Raw genomic sequence first — 22,960 nt, forward strand, 5'->3', positions numbered from 1 at the left:
TTGCTAAACAGATAAAGGCTGCTGCACTTCCCCACTGCACAGTTTTTTTCTCATCACAGCAGAGTCCCCTCAGTGAATCCCCTCAGGTCTCTGCCCAGAGGCCACACTGCAGGCCTGGCCTGGCCAAACCAAGCACAGCTTTGAACAAACTCCACTTCAGTTTTTCTGGTGTTCAATTTACTTTACCTTCCTTCCCTGTGGGAAGGGTCAGTGTTCCAAAGCACTGCCCTCCTGGCCCCCAGGCCCAGTGCTCTGCACACTCCGGGGAGGATCTTCCAGGTGAAATCAGATCTCCATCCATTGAGGAATTCACAGACCTCCTTTCCCCAGGATGCAGAACAAGCAAACCAGTACAATGCTATTTATAACTGTGTTCTACAGCACTGAACAGGAACAACACATTTCAGCCCAAGTTACTCTGCAGACTCTCAATAACCTTGAAGGAGATAAGCATTCAGTAAGTACTAAACAGAGAGGCCCCAGCAGGGCTGGGGAGCACTTGGAAAAACAGAGGCAAAAAAGAAGGAATGAATGTAGTGAGGTTGGATTTACCGACCAGGAATGGAGCACTTGCATGTAATAAAGCAAATATTTACATTAAGCACAATACAGCAATTTATTTAGATGCTTAAATGAAGAATACAAAGGGAAATAAAGATCACAAAATTATACATACTACAACAGTGTGTCATATATTAGATGGTATAAATGAATACAACACCTTGCTGGTGTTAACTAAAGATAAAACTAAATATCCAAACCCAGCACTTTGTCTCAGTGTGCTGCTTCAACACAATACACTTTTATACAGATCTAAAAGGTGTCAAAATTAGTAGCTGCAAACTTGTTTCTTGCATGTGATTTTTCTTTTTAGCTTAAAAGATTTCAGAAAATGGCTCTGAAATATGTTTGTCATCAGTTGTCATGTCAAGGATATTCAGAACAAGAAAATTCTATAATACAACAGAGCCCAGATATATTTTTATGTTGCTGGCCTCTGGTTGGAGATTGTACAAGGTTATGTGCAAAAACTAAGTCTGTCAAAACTCATACTAGAGCAGTCTCAAGCTTTGCTAGGGAAACTAGATACAGCATTTATTACACAGCAGGGCAACACTAAAAAAGAGAAACAGATCTATGATGGGTACACAAGAACAGTTCATAAGCTTCACTTGAATAGGTCTAAAAGACTGTACAAATATACATTTCAACTATTCAGAATGATACATGAAAACTCCATTTCCCCAGAGTCTGCTATACAGGGCACCGGGTCGCTGGCACGGCGCTACCGGAGAGGGGCCTCTTGGAAAGACACAACTCAACATGGACAAGGTGAACGGAGGGTTGGAAATGCAGATAAAATACTCCTCTGCTTTTCTCTGTGTGCATTGTGGAGCCACCAGCGCATCCATTTTCACATTAAGTTACTGTGCTCGTGCCAGCAGGAGCTCCCAGCCCCTGGGCCAGCAGATCTGTACATGAGCCCGGGCAGCCCCGGGCAGCAGGAGCGGCTGGCAGGGCAGCGGTGCCCGGGCAGTGCCAGGGCCAGGGCTGCTCACGCCTGCTGGCTGCTGAGCTCCACCCCGGGCAGGCTGCCGTGCATGGGCTCGGCCCCCACGGCCCCGAAGCCCTCGCCGTCCTCGCTGTCCATTGTGCTGCTCTGCCACTCCATCTGCTCGCTGGCCAGGCTCTCCTCCAGCTCGGAGGCGTTTTTCCATTGCGACTGGTCCTTGGACCAAAACCCTTCTACCTTTCCATAGGAACGATTCTTCCACTTTGACTGTTCTTCATCGCTTTCAGATCCACCCCCCTTGGCCTCCACAGCTGGTTTACTGCTCCCAGCATCTTCGCTTTGGGAAGATTCATCTGTCCACACTTCTGGTTTTACCTCCAATGCGTTATCTTCAAAATCAGAAACCTGCTGGGAGCCAGGCCCGCTTTCAGACTGGGAAGCTCCATCCTTCCACTCCACTGCATCATCCTGCTCATCCTGATCACCTTCACTATCTGAAACGTCACCCACCAGTTTTGTTGGCTCTTCAGCAGCAATTATCTCTTCGTATTTAGAGCTTTCCTCTTGTTTTTGCTCAGCCTTCTCTGGAGACTGTAGTGTGTTTTCCTCTATGATTTCCTTGGCTAAGCTGTCCTGCGGGTCCTGCACCGTGCTGTCTGTCGAGGGTTTCCCACCCATGTCAGAGACATGCTGGCCAAAGGGACTGCGGCTCTCGCTGTATTCCTCCTCTAGGTTTTCGTAGCTGTCTGAGGAACTGTCATTGTCTTTTTCTAAGTTGATTTTTTTATCAACAGTCTTACTGACATTGACCCTGGAATTCTTCTCATCGTGGTTTTCAAACAGCCATTCAGCATCAAAATCCATCTCGTGTTTGACTTTGTTCAGCTCTTTCATGTTGAAGCCCAGCAGCACCCCAGGTTTGTATTTTTCACAATCCCTGACACATTTCTTCCTTTTGTTGCTGAAGTGAGATGCGATGTCAGATTTCCAGAGCCACAAACTGGCCGCCAGCTTTTCGATCTCTCTCCGAGTGGGGTAGGGCTGCTTATTGAAATATTTTGTAAGAAATGTTTTCCTGGCTTCGTACGAATCATCTTCGTGACCCTTGGGGTCCAGTGCTAGAACTACAGGTTCTTCAGGCTTCTCCTCAAAGGCAGAGGGGGAGTCATCGTCGTCCATCTTCCTCTTCTTCATCAGGGGGAACTCCATGTGCTCGTAGGCGCGTTTCAGCGGCGCGGCCGCCGGGGACTGGCCCAGCCGGGACGATGTTCCCTTGTCCTGCCCGTTCTGGGTCTTGCCCACGCCCCTGCAGTGCACCAGGTGCAGCGTTATGGTGGAGGCCGTCATGTTGCTTGTGTACACGCCCAGGCAGTGGATGCACTTGTAGGTCAGCTTCTTCTCCACGGGGTGAACCGTCTGAATCACCTGGTGCCTCTCCCGGAGGTGATGCGCCAGTGCGTCGGAGATGGGGCCTTTTAGGATCGAAAAGCACAGAGGACACAGAGTTTTCCCCACATCTTTTTTGTAGGGCACTGCTGCTTGCGGAGAACTTTTGACGGGTACGTCAGATTTCTCCTGGATTTTGGGCTGCGGTTTTGGGGGGACCGGGGGGGTGTTCTGAGCGTGGTAAGCTACAGATTCGGCAGGAGCATCCCGCAGGTTGTAGGTGGTGACAAGGAGGTGTATGTTCGTGTGGCTGCCCTGCTGCAATGTCAAATCAAAGGTGAGGGTGGAGTCAGTTTTAGGTCCCATCTCCTCGTCCACGTGCACCATGCGCATGTGGGCAGCCATCTTCTCCACGTCGTTGAAGGTGGAGCGGCAGTAGGGGCAGGACAGCCCGTGGATCAGCATGTGATTGAGCAGCGTGTCCGTGGGCAGGTAGCGGTTACAGTAGAGACATTTGCTCGTGAAGTTGTGGATTTTCATGATGTAGTTGGCCACCGCAGGCACCTTCTCGGCCTTGTGCTCCTTCTCAAAGTGGACGCTGTACACGTTTTCGGGGAACAGCTCATTGCAGATTGTACAGATTTTCCACTTCTGCGTGGACGAGGTGTTGACAGCGGAAGGACCTGTAGCAGCCACGGGGGATTTGGAGCCAGACTGACCCAGAGCTCTGGATGCCTGGGACTGTGACAGCGACGTCTGTTTGAGCTGTGCCGACGATAGTGAGGAGGAGTTGGCAGACTGCAGCGAGTACCTGGCTGAGGCCTGGGACCTCTGCTCCCCTCCCAGAGTGTAAGGCCTTCCATTGCCACTCGCTGAAAACTGTTTCATGCTTTGTGATTGTTGGGAAAGAGAAACAGGTGCATTGCCACTGAGGCTGAGCCTCCCCCCTGGCTGACCAACGTAACTGGGGGGTACTGATTTAACCCCGTAATTGTTCTGCTGTAGGTGAACGTTTGACATCATATTGACTCCTGCAGAATTTAACGTGGGCTTTGGTATAGTGAGTCTGTTCATCATCTGCTGTGAGGAGAGCGAGCGGACGCTGCCAGCAGAGAGGGCACCCATCCTCTGAGGGAGTCCCATAGGCTTTTTATCCTGGGGTTTGGGAGCTATTAGCATCAAAGGTTTAGATCTGGGAACCACTACGTTGGTGTGACCTATCATTGCCGTGACCTGGTACCCGATCCGTTCATGGTCTTCGATCACGTGCTGGACTAAAGCTTCGTAGGATTTCGGCATGAAAAGGCATCGTTTGCAGTGGATACCCCCCTCCTCTCGGGCACTGGAGCTCAACGGAACCGCACCATTGAGGGACTTCTCGCCTCCCTTGGCTACGTAAGGAGCAGCAACGTGCTGAAAATGTTCCCTGTAAATGTGCTTTCGAACGATTTCGTAGAGCGGGTCACGGTAAGTGCACTTCTTACAGTAATAAACAGCTTGTTCCACACTGTCAGCCTGCTTGGGTTTAAGGCTCTCGTGTTTGTTTTTATCTTTGAAAGTGCTGATGCCTCCACTCGGTGTACTGGCATTGGGAGCATGGAATATTTTAATGTGCGTTTCCAAAGTCTTTTTGTCCGCGTTGAAGGTACAGTAGGGGCAGTTGAGCAGGATCCTGTTCTCAAAGTCTTCGCTGTGAACATTCCGGAAGTGGCTTTTGTAGGCTGAAAAGAACTTCGAGGAGAAGGGACACGCACTGCAGCAAAAGGGCTTTGTCCGATAGTCCTTGAACAGAGAACAGAGCACAGACTAAATATTCAACTGCACTTCTCAGCCAAATAACACCCATGGTATTCTCTACACAACCTCTCTAAATAACACTCATGAGCCCCCTGCAACTGTCTCAAACCTTCAATTCACTTCTCTCCCATTTCTGGCCTGCACCAGCCCCTAAAAATTGGATCACATGAACACACACATGATGTGGTGAGTGCCAAGGGGTCCCTCAGGGGTTTAACCATGACCTTGGCAGGTGAGGCTGAGTCAGAAGTGTCTTCCCCTGTTGGTCACAAAAAGCCTCCTCCCTGCAGCTGAGCTGCAAGAAAAGGTCCCTGTGAGCTCCTTTCTGGGGGAAAGCCAAGCAGGACTGTTTGAGGAAATGAGACTGTATCCAGATGAGATACTGCCCACCCGAATCTGCCAAACTTGATAGATGTAATATGGATCTATAACTTGTGCCAATGCAGCTCTTGTCAACTGCTGTAGCACAGTCTGGAGTGCCACTGGCCTTAGGGACAGCCACAAGCAGCCTGGCACTTCAGGTGGGGTAACAGGGACTTCAGAGATTCCTCCTGAGTGTCACAACAAGTCCTGTGCACCGAGCTACACACAGGTCACAGGTGAGGGAGCTGGAGAGCTGCACTGTAGAAGGAAGCTGGAATATCTGCTCTGGCCACCTGCTGAAGCCTCACACACCTGGTGGAGACTGGCCCAAACAAATAAACCAACCAAGAGCTGTCTCCTCCTATATTACAATTTTTATTCTGGGTTACCCAGTACAAGACAGTACCAACAGCATTGTTTCCTCCCTGCAGTCCTGGCTCAACTCAAAATTCTTGTATTACTGGCTCAGAAACATCACATCAGCAGGACTTGCAGTGTCACTGAGCTGCTGTGCAGAACCAGAAATGCCCAAAGCAGATGTGGGCCACAGCCTGTGGGACCCAGAGCTGCACTGACAGTGACCCTGCACTAAGCAGCAGCATCCAGGGAAACAGCTTTGGAAGGGATGGAAACCAGGAATAAAATATCTAAGGAAAGGTGAAAGACTCATTGCTAATTGTATAAAGTTGTTGATCCTTTGGCCAGAGGGCTGGTGAAATTGTGCTAGGCTTGGGAACAGGTGGGAATGGGCTCCTAAGGTGCAGCTGTTTGACTCGAGCAAGGACCCACAGCTCTGCAGCACTGGCCACCCAGGCTCCCGAGACACACACCAGGAACAACTTAACAAAAGTAAGAAAAAAGCACATAGCTTTTTGCTGCCCCTTGAGCTGCCAACACCTGAAAATCAGTGAGGAAAACTGCAGGAAGAGCTCTTGGCATGTCTGGGAAATGCCCTTCAGCATGACCCACTCCAGCCTCAGTGTCAACTGAAACTCTTACCAACCTGATTTTTTGTAAGCGATGGGTCCCACAGTCCCACATCCTCCCATGTAGTGTTTTTCAAATAAAAGTCATTAGGTTCAAACTGCTTAAAATCCTGGAGAAGGGAAGATGGGAAGAGAGGACAGAGAGTCAGAAGCAAGGCCCAAGGGCTCCCTTAAGCAACCCCTGAACCCTCCCAGGTGCTGCTGGCCAAGGCAGAGACCATCACTCAGGGCAGTGGGGGAGTTTGGAGGGCACCTTCTGGGAGGGGGAAAGCTCTGAACATTCTTCATATCACAAAACACCTGCAGAACATCTTCACCACTCATCCTCCTGACCAGCCCAACACTTATTTACAAACTCATCTCATTCCAAAAGCAATCCTGGAGAAAGTGTTCCCAAACTGATGTGTGGCTTTGGGTTTCTTTGGCTGCTTTTTCTGAGGGTGGTGATGTGGTATTTATTTTGTTTCATTGGTTTTGTTTGGCTTTTAATTAATTTCATACAGGAAGCTTTTAAAGTTGGACATGTGTGATGTCCAAGACTCCTAATTTTTATTTAAAAAATTATCTTATGAAGCATTTCTTTGGCATTTCACCTTTGTCATGAAGTCAGCCTGACCCAGGCACAGAGGTGATTCTCTAATTTCAGGACCTGCTGCAGCACAAACACTTCCTGAAAACCTCAGACCCATTTCTGCCCCAACATCCCACACCTATCCTGATTCTTCCAGCATTCCTGGATTTCAGTAACCACTCATGTTTCTAGAAGTGTTTACAGGTACATTATATCTCAAGTTTCTAATTAACTCCTCCTTTGTGTGGAACTTAAACAGGTCTAAACAAAAACCATGGCATACACAAATACCTCCCTGTCCCCCTGACTGCAGCACTTTAGCTCTAACCCTTGGAGGTGCCATACTTACTTCTATATGTTCTTTACAGTACTCCAAACCAATGTCACTAAGTATTTTTTTCACAGTTTTCCGTGCCTTTCTTAAACTGCCAAGGTTGTTGACAGGAAGCTGGAACATAGTTTCTATTGGAAAAGAAGAGTAAGAGAAAAGGTTCAAGTCAAATGTGTTTGGTCTGATAATGCTGCACTTTTCATTATCAGTAATTGTCTGCCTCATTCCCCCACAGAACTGGTCCCAGAGCTGTACCACTCCCTAACACACTGTTACATTCTCTGGCCTGTTCCTTGCTGAGGCTGCCCATGAGGCTGCACAGGGCACTGCTGAAAGGGCAACACACTGATGGAACAGCTACTGCAGGAGCAATGGGCTGCCTCTGGAAACAACTTTCATTTCTTCAGAGTGTCTGTCTTTACCAGCCCTACACTGAAGTACTTCAGAATTCAATTCTCTCCTGTGCAATGTATCCTAACTGATCTGAAAACTGGCAAGCTGAGCTTCAAGGTTTGTGTCAGTCTTGCAAGAGATTTCAGTGTCTCTTCAGTGATAAAGATGCTTCTTGTATTCTGCTGTAGGTAGGGTAAGAAATTAATTCTGTTTCCTCCCTCCACTGCAGTCAGAGCTTTAACTGGCTGAAGCTGTTTAGCAAGCGTTCTCCTAGGAAGAGGGGACCTGAAAGCTTGGTCAGATCCCTCCAGAGAGAGAAACCACTGGGAAAAGTACAAGAGATGGCCTAAACCTCTCCATGTCCCTGGGAACTGCCAGCCTCCCTCCCATCAGTGCCCACAGTTCCATTGGGCCTGGCTGGGGCTGCCCAGCTGAAAGGGAATCCAGCTCATGAACTGCTCTTCTCCTATGCTCTATCCATCCTCATCTGTACAGGAAAAACAATGTCTAATACAACCTAGAGCAAGCCAGGTCCCTTTTAAAGACATGAAGAATGATTTCAGTGCTTCAGAAATACCTCCAGTGACTGCATGATCCCATGTCTCAGAAAAAAAATCAGTAAAGCAGCTCAGTCAAGTATGGTCAGGATTTGAATTAATATTTTCAAGTGAATTTCAAATCCAAGGAGATCATCAGAAATGTTATTCCTGGTGATTAATATGAACTGCAGAAAGAGCAGTGCATGAACACAGTGCATGTTAAAGCTCCTGGCAATCTGGGCTGCCTTCTTCGAATCCCAAGGCCCTACCTGAAGAGTGAAGCCCTGTGCTTGCAAAGAAAAGCATATTTTGTCTCCTGACACAGCCAGAGCCAGTGCAGAGCTTGTCTGTAGGCACTGATCACTTGTACACCTGAGTCAGCCACAAGTCTCAAAATACTGCTTGGTATCTAACAGCTAATTTCAAAATGCCACTGAACTTCTTCAGCAAAGGCATCAAATGCTTTCTCTTGATCCTGTATCTAATACAGCTGAACAGGCCACAGGTACCACGATATACAGAAACCCTAGGAAAGCAAATTATTTACAACTGCCTGAAAACAATATCTCTGGTCTATCTGCAGCATTTTCTTGCCCCTGCCCTTTGCCTGCCTCAGTCAAATTTTAAAGACATGAAATTCCCTGGAACTTCCTATCACCACCCACCATAGCAGAGGACAGAGTTAGATTTTCACACCTGAAACCCGACCTTTCAAACTTCAGCTTTTTACAACAACCTTACTTTGCAAGTTCTGCTGGACAGCTGAATCCAACTCACCTCATTGTAACAAAACCCCTCATCCTTAGGCACACACAGTTAATTTTATTTAGGAAATGTCTGACTATTTAATCTTAGTGAGTGGAGAGCCAGATACAGTCTGATATTACAGGCTGTGACTACAACAAAAACTTTGAGCATCTCCATCCATTTCTATTTACAGCAAGTAACTCCAGCTGTAATGTAAACATCACTCTGCTGGCACCTCCTTGGATGGGGACATAAAAGCAGTTGGGATTAAGCAGCCTCTCAAATCATCATCGAGGCATTAATGCTGCCCTGGAAATGAGGCATCCTTTATCTGACCAAAAGCTGATGTTTAAGGGAAGACACCTGGAACATCTCTGATCACATCAATCTACACTGAAGTGCTGGGTGGAATGAACAAATGACTGCTTAAAACCAACCCCAGCAACAAACACCCTGACTAGAAATACCCAGGTAGGATCCTCAGAAGGCATATCCCAAAGCTCTCCCTCATGTCCAAACTGGCTGCACCAGCCACAAGGGAATGGCAAAGGAAGCACAGTGACCGTGAGCAGTATCTGGAACCTTCCTCTGCTCTGTCTGTGCAGTTCCCACCATAAAGGTCTTGTCCACAGCCAGGTATTGACTCCTAGAACAATTCAGTAGCCAAATGGAAGCAGAAAAGACAAGCTATGAAAGAGCAGAAGATAACTAACTTAGAAGCACCACACTAAGTTCTCACTTCACATTTGCAACAGTGAATGTTTTCTTTACTGCATTCCTGCGCCAGTGCACAGAGCCCTCCCTCTGATCTCAGCCCCAGCACTGCACTTGGTTGATGTCTCAGCTTTGGTACAGAACAACCAAGCACAATGGATTTCTACTGCCACAGGCTGCAGAGTAAAACAATGGTTTCCAGCCAGAACTAAGCCTTTTATCTTGGTCAGGCACCCCACACCTGTACGAGTTGGCCAGGGCTCTTCACAGAGGCCACTCCAGCTACCCCTCCTGCACTAAGGTAATTTCTTCATAGCATCATCATGGGATGGTCTGGGTGGGAAGGGACATTAAAGCTCATCCAGTTCACCCCTGCCATGGGCAGGGACACCTTCTGCTATCCCAGGTTGCTCCAAGCCCCATCCAACCTGGCCCTGGACACTTCCAGGGATGGGGCAGCCACAGCTTCTCTGGGATACCTCTGTCAGGGGCTCGTATTGAAGAATTTCTTCTTAATGTCTTCTAATTTCTTCTTTTTATCTCTTGAGCTGAATGTTTCTTAAAACCATTCCATGAAATTTACTCTTCCATTCAACTTGCACTAAATAAGTGACCTCAGGATAAAACTGCAGATGTGATTTCAACCCTCTTGTACATGATTAAAAAGAATGAAATATAGCATCAGTTTTACCTTCACTTATAAGCACACGAGGTTGACCCTTCCCTTCCTAATGTTCTCATTTATTCCTATTACGAAAACTGAGAAAACATGAACTTTTTGGTGATCTGACAACCATAATTACCAACTACCCTGTTGAACAAAGCATTAGGTGTGAACAAGTGTGCAACACAGACATTTGTACAAGCAAGGTGCAAACCCAGCCTGTTCTGTCCCATCGTGACTCAGCTCAATCTTGTCTTACTAAAATAATCAGCAGTGTAAGAAGTCTAGTTCATCAAAGCAGATTTTTAATCAATTTTGAACTGAATGATACTATTTGCTGTTATTTCTTGTGCATGCTTATAAATACAACTGCTCTTATTCTGTTTTCCCCTCTCCCCCTCATCATGCTCTGCTGCTTCACAAGGTCCAGCCTTTCCGTGCTCCTTCCCCCTCTCCTTTCTTTGCTGGTTCTTGGTCTCCTTGGTCCTTACCTCGCTCATTTTCCCATTTCTCCTCTTCCCTGTGCCAATTCATAGCGTCCACATTCTTTCGTCGTTCTCTCTCATCCTGTCTCCACCGCTTCTTGATATCTTTGTCCTTAACTTGCTCATTTTCTCTCCTCTTCTCATCATCCCTGTGCCATTTTATCGTTTCTGTATTTTTCTGCGGCTCCACGCTTCTTTTGAGATAGTCTTGTCGCCTCCTCCTCTTTTTTAACATATCCCTTTCCCTGGCACGAGCCTGCTTTTCTTTCTGGGAAAGAAAAGCTTTACGGGGCATCATGAGCTGCTGCTGTACCTGCAATAATATCGTATCCATGGAATAATGCACTCTGAACATGCACTCAGTCAGGCACAACAGCTCACTTGGAGCTCCACACTTCACACACAGGCACTGCCCTGCTCCTCCTCTTCCCTCCTGAGCCTGGGCTCGCTCCGAGCTGGGCCAGGCCAGGCCCCGGGCCAGGCCACCTCCAGGGGCCACCTCAGCAGCACGGGGCAGTGATCCCAGGAGCTCTGGCTGAGCAGTGGCAGTGACATTTCTGTCCCCTCCCTGCAGCTCCTCCTCCCCCAGAGCCTCTGGCAGCCCCTTGGCTTTGCTGCTCCCGCTGAGGAACAGGCTGTGGGTGGACAGAGGTGTGAAAGGAACCTGGGGACCTTCAAACCAGTCCCCTCTCTTCCCAGAGAGATGCATTTAATCCAAATTAAAGGTGTTCATTTTTCTTCCCAGATCTCCATCTCCACCCAATTTGGGTGAAAATGGCTGTCTTGGCTGGGAGGAGGGAAGGGGGATTAGGAGACAAGCCACAATCTGAAAAATTGTGTAAGCTTTGTTTTCTGGGGAAACCTGGCCAAAACATTTAACTGCAGTTAATGAAATAAGTCCTGACTCATCTACCCAGACTTCCTCCAAGTGTGTTATGTCTTGCTATTCACAGGAACAAAGGGAAAAAAATGAGACTATTTACTTGCAGTTTCTGCTGCCAGCATTCCTGAGGGGTGGGGCTTCTTGGGGTTGGTGTTTTGAGGCTTGGGGCATTTTGTTTCTAGAGAGGTGTCAATGGAGACTACATTTAACAAACTGTATTTACTTTTGGTCATTTCTCTGTAGTCACCCAACACATTCACATTTTCAAATGTAAAAGTGTTAGTGCCTGCAATTTTGAAATCATGGAAGAATTTATACCATTATTGATAACCTTTAAATATTTTTTCTGTACACAGTCAGCAATGTTTCAGAAAAGGAAAACTGCAGCTGTAAGCCAGGTTTGAGTTCTTTGGTTGGGTTTTGTTTTGAGGAAAGATCTGCAGAGGTCTAATCAAAATGAAAACTGCAGAAAGGACAAAATTACTAGATTACAATACTTAAGCAAAGCCTAAAACAAAATGAAACAAATGTACTTTTAAAATTTAGCTACCTTATGGAAAGCACTTGTTCCCAGCATGCAATACTCCATCTTTTTCCTACAGAAAAAGCAATGTTTCAAACCCTTATTCTAAAAGCTGTTCCTTTTCCCTACAATACATCCCACCCCACACACTTTAACCCTCTACTCTGGTCTATTGCCTTTGTTAGGTCTGTATCATAATCCCATGGCTTTCATTCCAATAATTAAGCCCCAAATTTCTTAATATCCATAATAATGCTAAAAGGGAAGGGCTGCAGCAGAGTCAAACACCATATTAAAAAAAAATCATGCAGTGTGGTAACACATTAGTACCTAAAATTCAGATTATGCTAAAAATTACTTCATTAAAAGGGTGGGTAGCTCTCTACCAGACAGCCTGGGTTTGGGTATTAAATATTCTCAGTAACAGTTGGCATTAAAATCAAAAAGCAACAGGAACCCAGGATCAGCACCCTCAGTGCAACCCAGACACTGCAAATCTGTACCATAGTTTCAGTTCTCTGTGGGCTGGGTGCCAGGACATTACTGCTGTTTACTAGAGCAAACTTAACTCATTAACTTTGTAAATGTACATTATCATTACAATTTTATCAGCAACCTGGTTCAATTTCAATAACAATAACATGAAACACATCATGCAAATAATTTTCCCTCCCCCACCCAAGGCAAGTAGCAACATTTCAATCTGTCATTGTTATATTTTCTTTCATTTGTTTCTGCTGCTGGGGGCTTTTCCCCCTTTGGTTTTATCTTTTCACAGGATTCTCCCCTCTATACAGCTCACTTTGATCAGTTTATAGACAAATGATAGAAAATACCTTAATAAAGAGCATTTCAGCTGAATTTCAAAATTCAACATTTCACTTGAGATTCAAATAAGTAATGTCATATTCCAAGGAATAACTTAAAGGAACATCCAACTTAATTTGCAGATCTTTGAACTTTCCTATCCCAAGTCAGAGTGTTTCCCCCAGTTTGTTTAGCATTCCAGAATCATCTCTCTTGCAGTCTAAACCAGCTTTCACTTTCACCTCTGATGGTTTCAAACCAACAGAAGAGTGAGAATTTTAAACCAGGAAACTAATTAATCTGCAGTGAAGCTGCCGGAGTGATTGAACCCAAAGCCCCCCCAACCTCTCAATTTTTCTAGAATCCAAGATGGTGTTCCTTTAAGTTCAAAATGTCCAAACCTCAGAAGTGAACAGTCAAAACGATTCTTTTTTTGCCCATACTTTGGCAAATGAAAATCTTTACTCCTCCCCATCTCTGCAGTACTTCTGATGAGGCATTTACCTCCAAAACGAATGGTGCTTGGGCGTCTCAGACTCATTGGACAAGTTTCAAGCACAAGCCTCCAAAGTCAAATCTCCTTGCAGAACGCCCCCTCAGGGCTCTGTTACACCCCCTGGGGGAGCCCAAGGCCCGGGCACAGAGGAAGGCTCATATCCTGCTGGACAAAACAGAGAGCAGAGACAAGAGATAAGAGGTGTGATAAGGGCAGTGTCACACTGACAGGTACAAACCGCAGCCCCTGCCTGTGCTGGGGCTGCAGGGCAGCTGTGCTGCAGCAGGTCCGAGCGGGTTTGTGCTCCAACAGCCGATTCTGCTGGGGGACTCTGCAGTGCTCAGGTTTCAACTCAGGTACCCAGGCCGGAAACCCAGCAGTGCAGAGGCTGGGAATGCTCCTCCTCACACTCAATTCCCCTCTGCAGTGCTGTGGCTCACCCCCATGAGCACCTGAGGCATCAGCACCACAGCACAGCTGCAGCTGGCACCTCAGGGACACCACCACCATGCTCGGACACTCCCTGGCAGGTTCCCATACAAACAGGTCCCACCTTACATGAAATGGGACATCAAACAGGTGACGTGGCCTTCAGCCACAGCCCTGGGGACACACATTCCTCTGGTAAGCACTCAGATTAAAAGTGGCAGAGGACGGGGAGTTTGGGAAATGGCATGTAAATGATCACACTTTGTGGGAAGACTGATCCCTCTTCAATTGACATCAGCCAGGGATAGAGAGTCAGTCTTGCACATACTGGAAACACAACAGGTAACGTTAGAACCACAAAATCTGAAACTACCAAATCTGAAGTTTATAAAAGCAAAACTTGTTGAGTCATTAATAATTACTCTGCCAGGGAATAAGGCAATATAAATTGTTAGATTTTAATCTCTTGATTACTCAGACAGAATAGCCTGAAGTACAGAGTGCTTTTCTTTGGCAAGTACACTTCCAAGACAAGACACTAGAACATTTTAAGAAATTTAAAAAGACAACGTTCTTAAAATACTTCACATGGCAGCAAACCTGAATATTGGAATATTGCATGTGCTTTATTTAACAACAGCATCACCCACACCCTCAGCCATGCAAAGATGGGTTATTTTGTTTCACACGGTCATTTTCTGACCAGAAGGCAGACATTGTGTCCCTGTGTGTCCAGCAAGTCCAAATGAACTCTCTCCCAGGGAGTCCTCCCTGCAGCAAACACACTTCTGGGTGAGGGCCCATCAGCCTCGAGAGCAGATCAGTGGCAATTACTGCATCAGGCTGATGATACTGAGCGCAGGGAAGCACTTCATCCCATGCTGGGTCTCCCAAACACTGAGGATCATTTCCCTGTGCTGTGCTGCTGACAAGGATCCCCAAGCATCTGGCATGCTTCTCATGTTATGCCAACCAAATTTCTTTGATTTTAGCCAGTATTTTGCCAGTATTTCAAGCTGAAGAAGTTACTGGTTTATACCTAACAGCCCAAGACAGAATCATACATCAGAGCTGGCAGCAGCTCTGTCTTCCTGGGCAAGATGAAACAAGACTTGGTTTCTTGATACTGTGTATTTTATTTCCCTACTCCAGCTGCTTTTGAAACAAGGTAACTTTTAACAATTTGCCCAGCAAACTGCCTTTCACAGCCTGCTCTAAAAGCCAGCCATGAAGCAGACTTGCAGAGAAGGCTGGTAGCGCAACACTGAGCGAAATCTCTTAAAATACAGGGAAAATATGCAAGAAAATGAACCTGTGGTTCCCACAGCAACAGAAAAGCTGCCTCTCCGTGTATGCAGGTTAAATGATGCTTTGTGGTGTGATGGTGTAGAATATTCTATATTCACATGAGGACAGTGATGGCCTGTCCCTGAGACCTGACAATTCCAGGACAGCTGAGCAAGGAACAGCGATAGATGGGAAGCACAAAGGTTATCTCAGGGAAGAGTGAGCAAGTGGAATGGAAGTATCAGAAAAAAAAGGTATCAGAAAAAAGGAATAGAAGCATCAGAGAGAAGAGAGAATATGGGAGAACAGAAACTACTGAGAGCCCTCCTGAAAGTAAGAGTTGCAATTAACTCTCTCTGCTCCCTGTACAGAGAGAGTGATTGAAGAGTGTCTTCCAACACAACTCTCACCGGCTGACACTGAGCATTTTCACTTTCTTCCCTAGGACTCTTCCCTTTCCTCCTTCTTTAAGCATTACTGGCCTAGTTTTGTGAGGGCTGTGCACCCACACTCCTGTGAGGGTAATGAGATTTGCAGTTCAGCAGCACATCTGAAACGCCAGACAACGGAGGGCTCCTTTGCAATCCGCTGTAATCCCGAGGGAGGCTGTTTTGTAACAGGGACACTTCCAGCTGAGAGCCCTCCTCAGCCCAGGCCCTGGGCCACCTGCGGCAGGAAGCTCCTGCCCAGGAGCAGGGAGGGCTCCAGCTGCTCACAGCTCAGCTCCAGCAGGGATTTGGGGTGCAGAGCCAGCACCCACTGCTCTGAGTGAGCCCCAGCCCTCCTGCTCGAGTCTGTACCCCAAACAGGACTGGGCACATGAAAGAGGAATCAACACAAACCCTAACTGACACCCTCTGGAAACCCCAGCTCTAAAGCTGAGGTTACCACACTGATGGAAACCCCCAGCTGCAAGCTGCTACCTGGACAAAGCACTGTAAGACCTGAGCCATGCTGTGCACAGGACACACTCCAGCTCTCCCTCACAGGCACACAGGCAGTTTGTTAACAGCCCCTCTGTCAAAAAGCCAAGGATTTAAAAATATTAAAAACCACTTCAGAGACTAGATCAGCAACTTCCAAAACCAGTTTCAAGTTGTGTGTCAAAACAAAAGGACCATTTCACACCACTTCTCAGGGCATCCTACACAAACATGGCCTCAGGACAGAAGTCCATCTAAAATGTGGTATTAAAGAAAACCCCACCTTATCCTTGGGAGGAAATTCTGAGACTAAAAACGTTTAACATCCTGTTTCAGTGGTTACAGGCAATTTTCAGCAAAGGTTTATGAAACTCTGGTTTATACCTTTTCGTTTGGGCTTGCTGCCTAGCCTCAGCTTGACTCTTGCATTAAGAACTCTCAACTTCCCATCCAAGGAAGAACCATGGAAGGCAGTTGTAGTGAAAGGAATCAGTAAGGCTGGTATGCCTCAGTCTCCATTCATTTTTTATTTAAAGGCTATAAAACCACCTTTTGCAGTCCTGCAGACAGGGATCTCCTAAGTCATTCACACACTTCTCATTCTTTCTCAATTTCTGGAATTTTCCACTGGAGCCCGAAGCTCCATCTGGTGGGTGTGGACACTCACTGCAAAACTGAGCAGGAATTAACTGTTTCCTCATCAACTTCGGTTCAGCAGGAGGAGTCCTGGGCACTGTGGCATCTCTGTGCCCCAATCTTTTGATTGCTTTGGGAACCACAACTCCTTATTTCTGTTCTGATGAACAATCTGCTTCCCTAGGCTCTGCTGGGAACTCCTGGTGGATTCTCTGATTTTGATGATGTAGGCTGACGTATTTTAAAGAATGCTGGTAGCTGTAGTTGAATGTTTTCTGAGGGATCTTTTCAACACATATGATAAAGGCCACATCAACTCTGGCAACCTCTGCTGCATTCTGAAAAGCACTTTGAAATCGTGTTCATTCTCTAGGGCACAAGAAATCCTGAATTAGAGACACTCATAGCTGCAGAATTATCCTTGCACACCTCCTGCCATCTTAGAGAATATCTTTTGTGACTGTTCAAGACCTCCACAGATAAATGTTTATATGCACACAACATGGGCAGTTAAATCAATATTCAATACACATCCTCAGTGTGAGAGCCGGGCTTGTTCAGGGCTATTTCTAAAAGATTTTGGTGTGAAATGCAATAAAGCCTGCACATCTTGCAGAAATTTGAAATCCAGACTGGAGATCATTGAAGCACAAAGGATATTATTTACTTACACCATGATATCCACACCTCAGTGATCAGGGAAAACGGCTGCATGAATATGCTCTACAATTCCAAAATAATCCTCATCTAGATTGTAGCTAAGCATGAACAATCCCAGAATAAAAATAATTTTGGAAATAGAAGCATGATTAATGAATGAGCAGTTACCATTTAAATTAAATGCATCCAAAGCTCACAAAAACATTTATGTAATTAAACAAAGCAGCACAGTAGTTGCTGTAAAACGTGCAAGAACAAAGCAAATAATCAATATACACGTAATTTATGACTGGATTACACTGACTGGGAAACTGCAGCCAGATTAGACTGCAAGTGAAAATGGTCCCCTGCCCTCTGTGTCATGTTTCCTGACATCAGCACTGTGTCAACAGCCAGAGCAGAGCCCTGATACAGCCAGAGGAGTGGTTTGGGGCAGAGCAGCTCCTTCCCTCACCCAAACAGCGGTGCTGGGCCCTGGCCAAGCCCCGGGGCAGCAGGAAGCAGCTCCAGCCCTGCCCTGGCAGCTCCCACACACAGAGACAGACACAGATACACACAGACACTCACACAGGCACAAATACACACAGACACACTCACAGATACACACACACAGGCACAGATACAGATACACTGATACACAGACACTCACAGACACTCACACAGAGGCACAAATACACACAGACACACTCACAGATACACATACACAGACACACAGACACAGATACACACACACAGACACTCAAACACAGATACACACACAGGCACAGATACACACACAGACACTCAGGTATTCACACCTCGAGCACAGAGCAGCCCTGCTGCGCCCTCAGCAGCCACAGGCACACAAAGGAGCACAGGAATACTTTCCCCAGCTCATCCAAAGCCCCGCCAATGCATGCTGTCTCAGACAGCAGATCCAGCAGATACTGGAGGGATCTCGCCAACTGGCTGCATCTGAGTTTTCCAAGGGTAAAAATAGGCACTGAAGGAGGCTGGTGCCGCTTGTTTTCCCTTGCCTTACACTTCACACACGCGAGGCACAAATGCTGCCATTACAACACGGGGAAAGGCTGTAAACAAGAGCTTCAGCTCAGTCTTACACCGCACATTTCTTACCTCTCCCTTTCTGTCTAAGCACAGCTCCCAAGGGCTCCAGTCCCTGCCTACATTCCAGCGTTAGTCCACCTCAGCTACTGCTGTATTCCATCTGCCTCAGGAACCTTCGACAGGCAAAGGGCTTCATAGCAACAGCAGCAGCAGCAATGGGAAACAAAACAATAAGGATCACAAACTTGAGTTTGACTATTTAGGAGAAAAAAGCATTTAAGACCACTATCTTGCCCACTTAGACTTCCAGAGCCATTTTGTCCCCTTACTGCTGCTGCTATGAAGCTGCATCACCAACAGCTTCCTTGGTCCAGTTGCAGCACAAGCACAAGCTGAGATCCAGAGTCCCATCAGAAATCAATGCACACAGAGGGAGAACAGGTTAAAGAAAGCATTGGCTGAGACCTGGGAGAGGAGCTGGGGCAGGAAAGAAACAGCCTAAAGTGAAGGCATGCTTGAGAGCAGGCCCTTTCCTCCACCTGCAGCACTGGAGGAGTGGGAGTGCTCCCTCAGGGAACAGCTGCTCACACAGTTGCTTTATTTTTGTTTATTGTAAAGTGTTTTAGATACAACTTGAGAAGTAGATATTAAATGAAAGATTTTTGCCAAGTGATCTGCATACATCTGCAGGTGTGATCTGTCCGCAAGGTCAACTACACAGGCCTTGGACTCAACAGCCACTGTCAGTTTTCATCTAAATAATCTTTAATGCCGCCTTAAAAACAAAACAAAACAAAACCCAGTAAGGATACAAATGGCAGTAACTGAAAGTGACTCACTGCAGAAAAAATGGTATTTACTCCATTCTTACTCCAAACCATCAACCCTCATTCACATTCAAGAGCACTACAGAGAAATCAGAGACACTAAATACAAGCTCCAGTTTGCCTTCTGACACCAGAGCTGCAGTGAAGCTCTGAACAATGCAGTTCTTGCCTGGAGGCACATGGCCCTCAGGTAGATAAACATGAGTTACACCCTCTCGAAAGCCTTTATTCAAATCTGGAACACCCATCTGATTTCCAAACCAGACTTCAGTTCTTCCTGAGAGCTCCAAAGGAACAGGCCAATTTGGCCATCCTGCCTAGGTAGCAAGGGCATTCTTCCCAAATGTGTCAGGTGAGGCAAAGTAAACCTCCCACATATAATGAAGGTATAGGATTTCTCTTTAGTAAAACTAAATTAACAACAACAAGGGTTCTTTTTTCCCAATGCAGAGACTCAGAGCAGCACCTTTCATTGTCATCTCCATCTCTTACACTATCAAGAAACACCACTAGCAACAGATTTATTTATATGAGCAGAACTATCTCCACATTAAAAATTATCCTGTTACAATTATGTTCATAGGAACCACACCCTATATATATATATATATATGTATGTGTGTAAATCTGGGCACAGAGCAGCTCTTGACTCAATATAACAAAAAAAATCGTGTGATGCTTGTTTAGATACAGGCCAGCATAGTCAGCTGCTGCCTTTTTAAACGAGCATGGCGCATGCATTTTAAATAAAATAATCCCACTACATGTAGCATTATTAATATGCAAACTCAGCTGCACTAATGACTTTAAAAATTTGTCAATTTTGCCCATGCAGGTAGAGCAGCTCCAATGGCACCTGTGAAACAACACACTGAGCAGCTGCAGCCCCAGAGCTGTTCCCTGCCTCTCCTGGCACCTCTCCTACAGTCTTTAAACTAGTCCTCCTCAGATCTGATACTGCTTTGTTCATTCCCAGACAGAATTTTGTCTCCTTAAACACTTCAAGTAGTGGAGCAAAGATGACTTTCCCTTTCTGAAAATAAAACCCCACAAAAACCACCCCAACACATTTCCTATGAAGCTGCTAAATGTTACTTGCAGCTACCTCAAAACAAACACATTAACCCAGGAGCACCATCTTTGCTTCCACAAAATCACTTGTTTCAATTTCTTTCTTTGCATCAATCAAATCAGCTGCCATCTTAATAACAAGCTATAAAATACACATTTGGACCGTATCACTTATGACTACTGATAAGATTCTGATACATTTCCGTATTCCAGGAATTCTACTGTAAACTTCAATGTTTACTTTCAGTATTTATGTTATTACAGAGTGGCAAAGCTGAGCTGGGAATAATCAGCCGTTATTCACCCTGCAGTGTGTGAGCAGCCCCAGAGCAGTGTCCTGCCTTTCCCTCCAGCTCACAGTGCTCAGAACAGCACAGGGACTTGGGCAGCACCAACAAATGAGAGTTCACACTTAGCCCACATGCTGTGGCAATAACAGGGACCACTGTGTCAGTGGCAGGCAGCACTTCTGACCACTGGCAACCTCTGCCCAGCACACACAGAAAATCCATCACGTTCCTGCTCTCAGCCTGAGGAGCACACACACCTTCCTGGGTGCTGTGCTTGTGCAGCTGATGCTGAACGCTGCAGGGCATGAACTTTCCAAAACAGTCAGGAAGTTCCTCTTCAGTCTTCCTCTCCCATGAAGACTTTTCATTGCCAACTGTGACACTAGGTCTGTCTCACCTGCAGGCAAAGGAGTCACCTTTCACCTTCCCCTGCACACGCAGCAGCAGCTACCTCCCTCAGCCTAACACAAGTGCACTGCAGGCTCTTCATGGCAACACACCCTGAAGCAGAAATAGTGGTAACCTAAAGAGATGCCTTCTGCAAATCTGTCTGACGGACCAGCGCTTCAATTCAAAACAAAAAAAAATTACTTTTAGTAATGGGGCACTAAAATGGTATCAGTTTTCAATGATCTCAGAGATGTCCCCTGGGAGCATCTCATGTCTGTTGGATACCAAAAAGTCACTCTTGAATGCTAGCTAAGAAATAATGCTAAGTTGAGCAAAGGGCATCTAACCACCAAAAACAGTGCAAAACCATCTAGCTTAGTGTCAGTTTTGGAGAACAAGTTATTTATTGTGTGTCAAAAAGGACATCTCTAGTTAGACTGAAGGTGGAAATACTTGTGTAATCATCTTCAGAAACGGTAATCATTATGTTACAACTCATCAGCATCTGGTGTAATTCTCTTAACAATTCTCTTCTGTTGTCTCCTTTAAGATTCCAGCACATACCATGGTAGATGTTCATCTACTGATATCAAATTACTGCCCAACATCTGCAACTGCACATCTGCAAAGGAACCAAGCTTTGGTTTGATTTGTTATTAAAAGCAGAAAAAAAGGCTTTTCTGTTTCTTAAGCAGACTGATCCATCTTTCTCACCTACAAGGATGACAACTTGTGATTATGAGTCTGCAGAGTCCTGAAGTGAAAGTTTCCCAAGTAGGAGACCCTGCAGGAGGGAGCACTGCTGAGGCACACAAGGCTGAGCTGCACAGCAGCCAGCTAAGGTCGGTCCATGCTACCCTGACAGGCAGGAATCCTCTGCCTCTGTTACCTCAGACCTCCAAACAGAAATAGAAAATAACAGCAAAAATAAATAGAAACACAGCAAGGGAAATAAATCCCACAACTTAAGAAAAAGGGAGCTTTCTCTACAAGCAATGCAAACCTCTCTGACCTACCAAACGGCCTAAATACACCCAACAACCATCAACATCTGGCAGCGCCCAGTTCCGGGGGCTCTGCCCTGCGGTCCCAGACAAAGCCCCTCGGGGTTCGCCCCACAGCGGGGATTGCAGCCCCGTGCCCAGAGACGGGACAGCCAGCGGGCCCAGGAGCCCGGCCGGGCAGGAGCCCGTCCGGACGGTGACAGGAGCCCGGGCCCCGCCGGCGGTGACAGGAGCCCGCCGAAGATGACAGGAGCCCGGGAGCCCCGGCCGGGCGGTGACGGGAGCCCGGGCCGAGCCGCCCGGTGCCCGCTCCGTCCCCCGCCCCCCGCCGCAGCGGTGCCCGGCGCGCAGGGCGCCCCCTGCCGGCTGCCGCCGCGCAGCACCCCGGCCGGGCTGCGGCGGATTCGGGGGGGCCGGGGTGTCACGCCCGCGGCCGCTGCCCGGAGGCACCGGGGGTGCGCCGACCCCCCGGCACCGCGCACGCACTGCCACTTGTCTGGGAACCCCCGCTCGGGCTGCAGCCGCCGCGGGAAGGGGGTGCGTGGCACGGGGGTATCTGTCCGGGGCGGCTGCCAGGCTCCAGGTTTGGTGTCCCCCGCCTTTGTCTCAGCACCGGGTGTCCGTAACTGCAGCCCGGGGCAGGGATGGGTGAGGCAACGGCGCTCCATCCCGCGGCTGCGGCTCGGGATGGCAGCGGCGAATCCCGCCTTTTCCCGCGGGCAGGGACCCCTCGGCTGCTCCCATTCATCGCATCCCCGGCGCCGCTCCAGCACCAACTCCGCCGGCGGGGCCCGGTGCAGCTGCACACCGGGATGCCGGACGCGGCCGGCAGCAAGCGGTCCCGCTCCCTCGGGCTGCCGGGACACGTCCGTGTGGGGAAGGGAGGCGGCCGGGGCCGGCGGCGGGGAGGGAGCAGCGCCGCGGTCCCCGCAGCCGCCGGGGCTCCTCAACATGTGTGCGGGCGGGGAGGGGCCGCTGCCAGCTCCGCACGCCCGGTGCGGCGGGCAGGGCGGCGGGCACGGCGCGGGATGCCCGGGGGAGGGAGGGGGCGGTCGGGCGCAGTCCCCGCCCGGGTCGCACCGCGGACCCGCGCTCGCACCTACCTGACCGGGCTCTCCTCGCAGCGAGGGCGGGCTGGGGCGGGGGCCGCCGGACCCTCCCCGGCGCCGCCCGGTCCCGGGGCGGGCGGGCGGAGCGG

The 22,960-nt window shown here is 47.8% G+C and overlaps 1 protein-coding gene across 2 annotated transcripts; it reads right to left on the reverse strand.

Annotated features, from left to right (window-relative positions):
• Window positions 1-591: 591 nt before the first annotated feature.
• Window positions 592-22,960, reverse strand: ADNP (activity dependent neuroprotector homeobox). 2 transcript variants are annotated; one of them, XM_030963084.1, is made up of 7 exons: window positions 22,866-22,960; window positions 13,207-13,360; window positions 11,923-11,968; window positions 10,496-10,802; window positions 6,966-7,078; window positions 6,063-6,155; window positions 592-4,681 (listed from the first exon to the last, which is right to left on the reverse strand). In XM_030963084.1, exons 3-7 carry the CDS (start codon window positions 11,959-11,961, stop codon window positions 1,556-1,558), a joined length of 3,678 nt encoding a protein of 1,225 aa, XP_030818944.1. In that variant the 5' UTR covers window positions 11,962-11,968; window positions 13,207-13,360; window positions 22,866-22,960; the 3' UTR covers window positions 592-1,555. The 2 variants fall into 2 exon arrangements, with proteins under 2 accessions (XP_030818944.1, XP_030818945.1); XM_030963085.1 differs by lacking the exon at window positions 11,923-11,968.

The sequence above is a fragment of the Camarhynchus parvulus genome, chromosome 20 (genome assembly GCF_901933205.1).
Source record: "Camarhynchus parvulus chromosome 20, STF_HiC, whole genome shotgun sequence".
In the NCBI taxonomy this organism is placed as follows: domain Eukaryota; kingdom Metazoa; phylum Chordata; class Aves; order Passeriformes; family Thraupidae; genus Camarhynchus; species Camarhynchus parvulus.

Bases quoted from the DNA above. Each gene is read 5' to 3' on its own strand.
- ADNP (XM_030963084.1), bottom strand. From the start codon at position 11,961: ATGGAGTATTGCATGCTGGGAACAAGTGCTTTCCATAAG. The intron at 7,079-10,495 runs GTAAGGACCAAG...CTTTTCCAATAG, and splicing joins GAAATGGGAAAATGAGCGAG to AAACTATGTTCCAGCTTCCT. The intron at 4,682-6,062 runs GTTGGTAAGAGT...TCTCTGTTCAAG, and splicing joins CATCGCTTACAAAAAATCAG to GACTATCGGACAAAGCCCTT.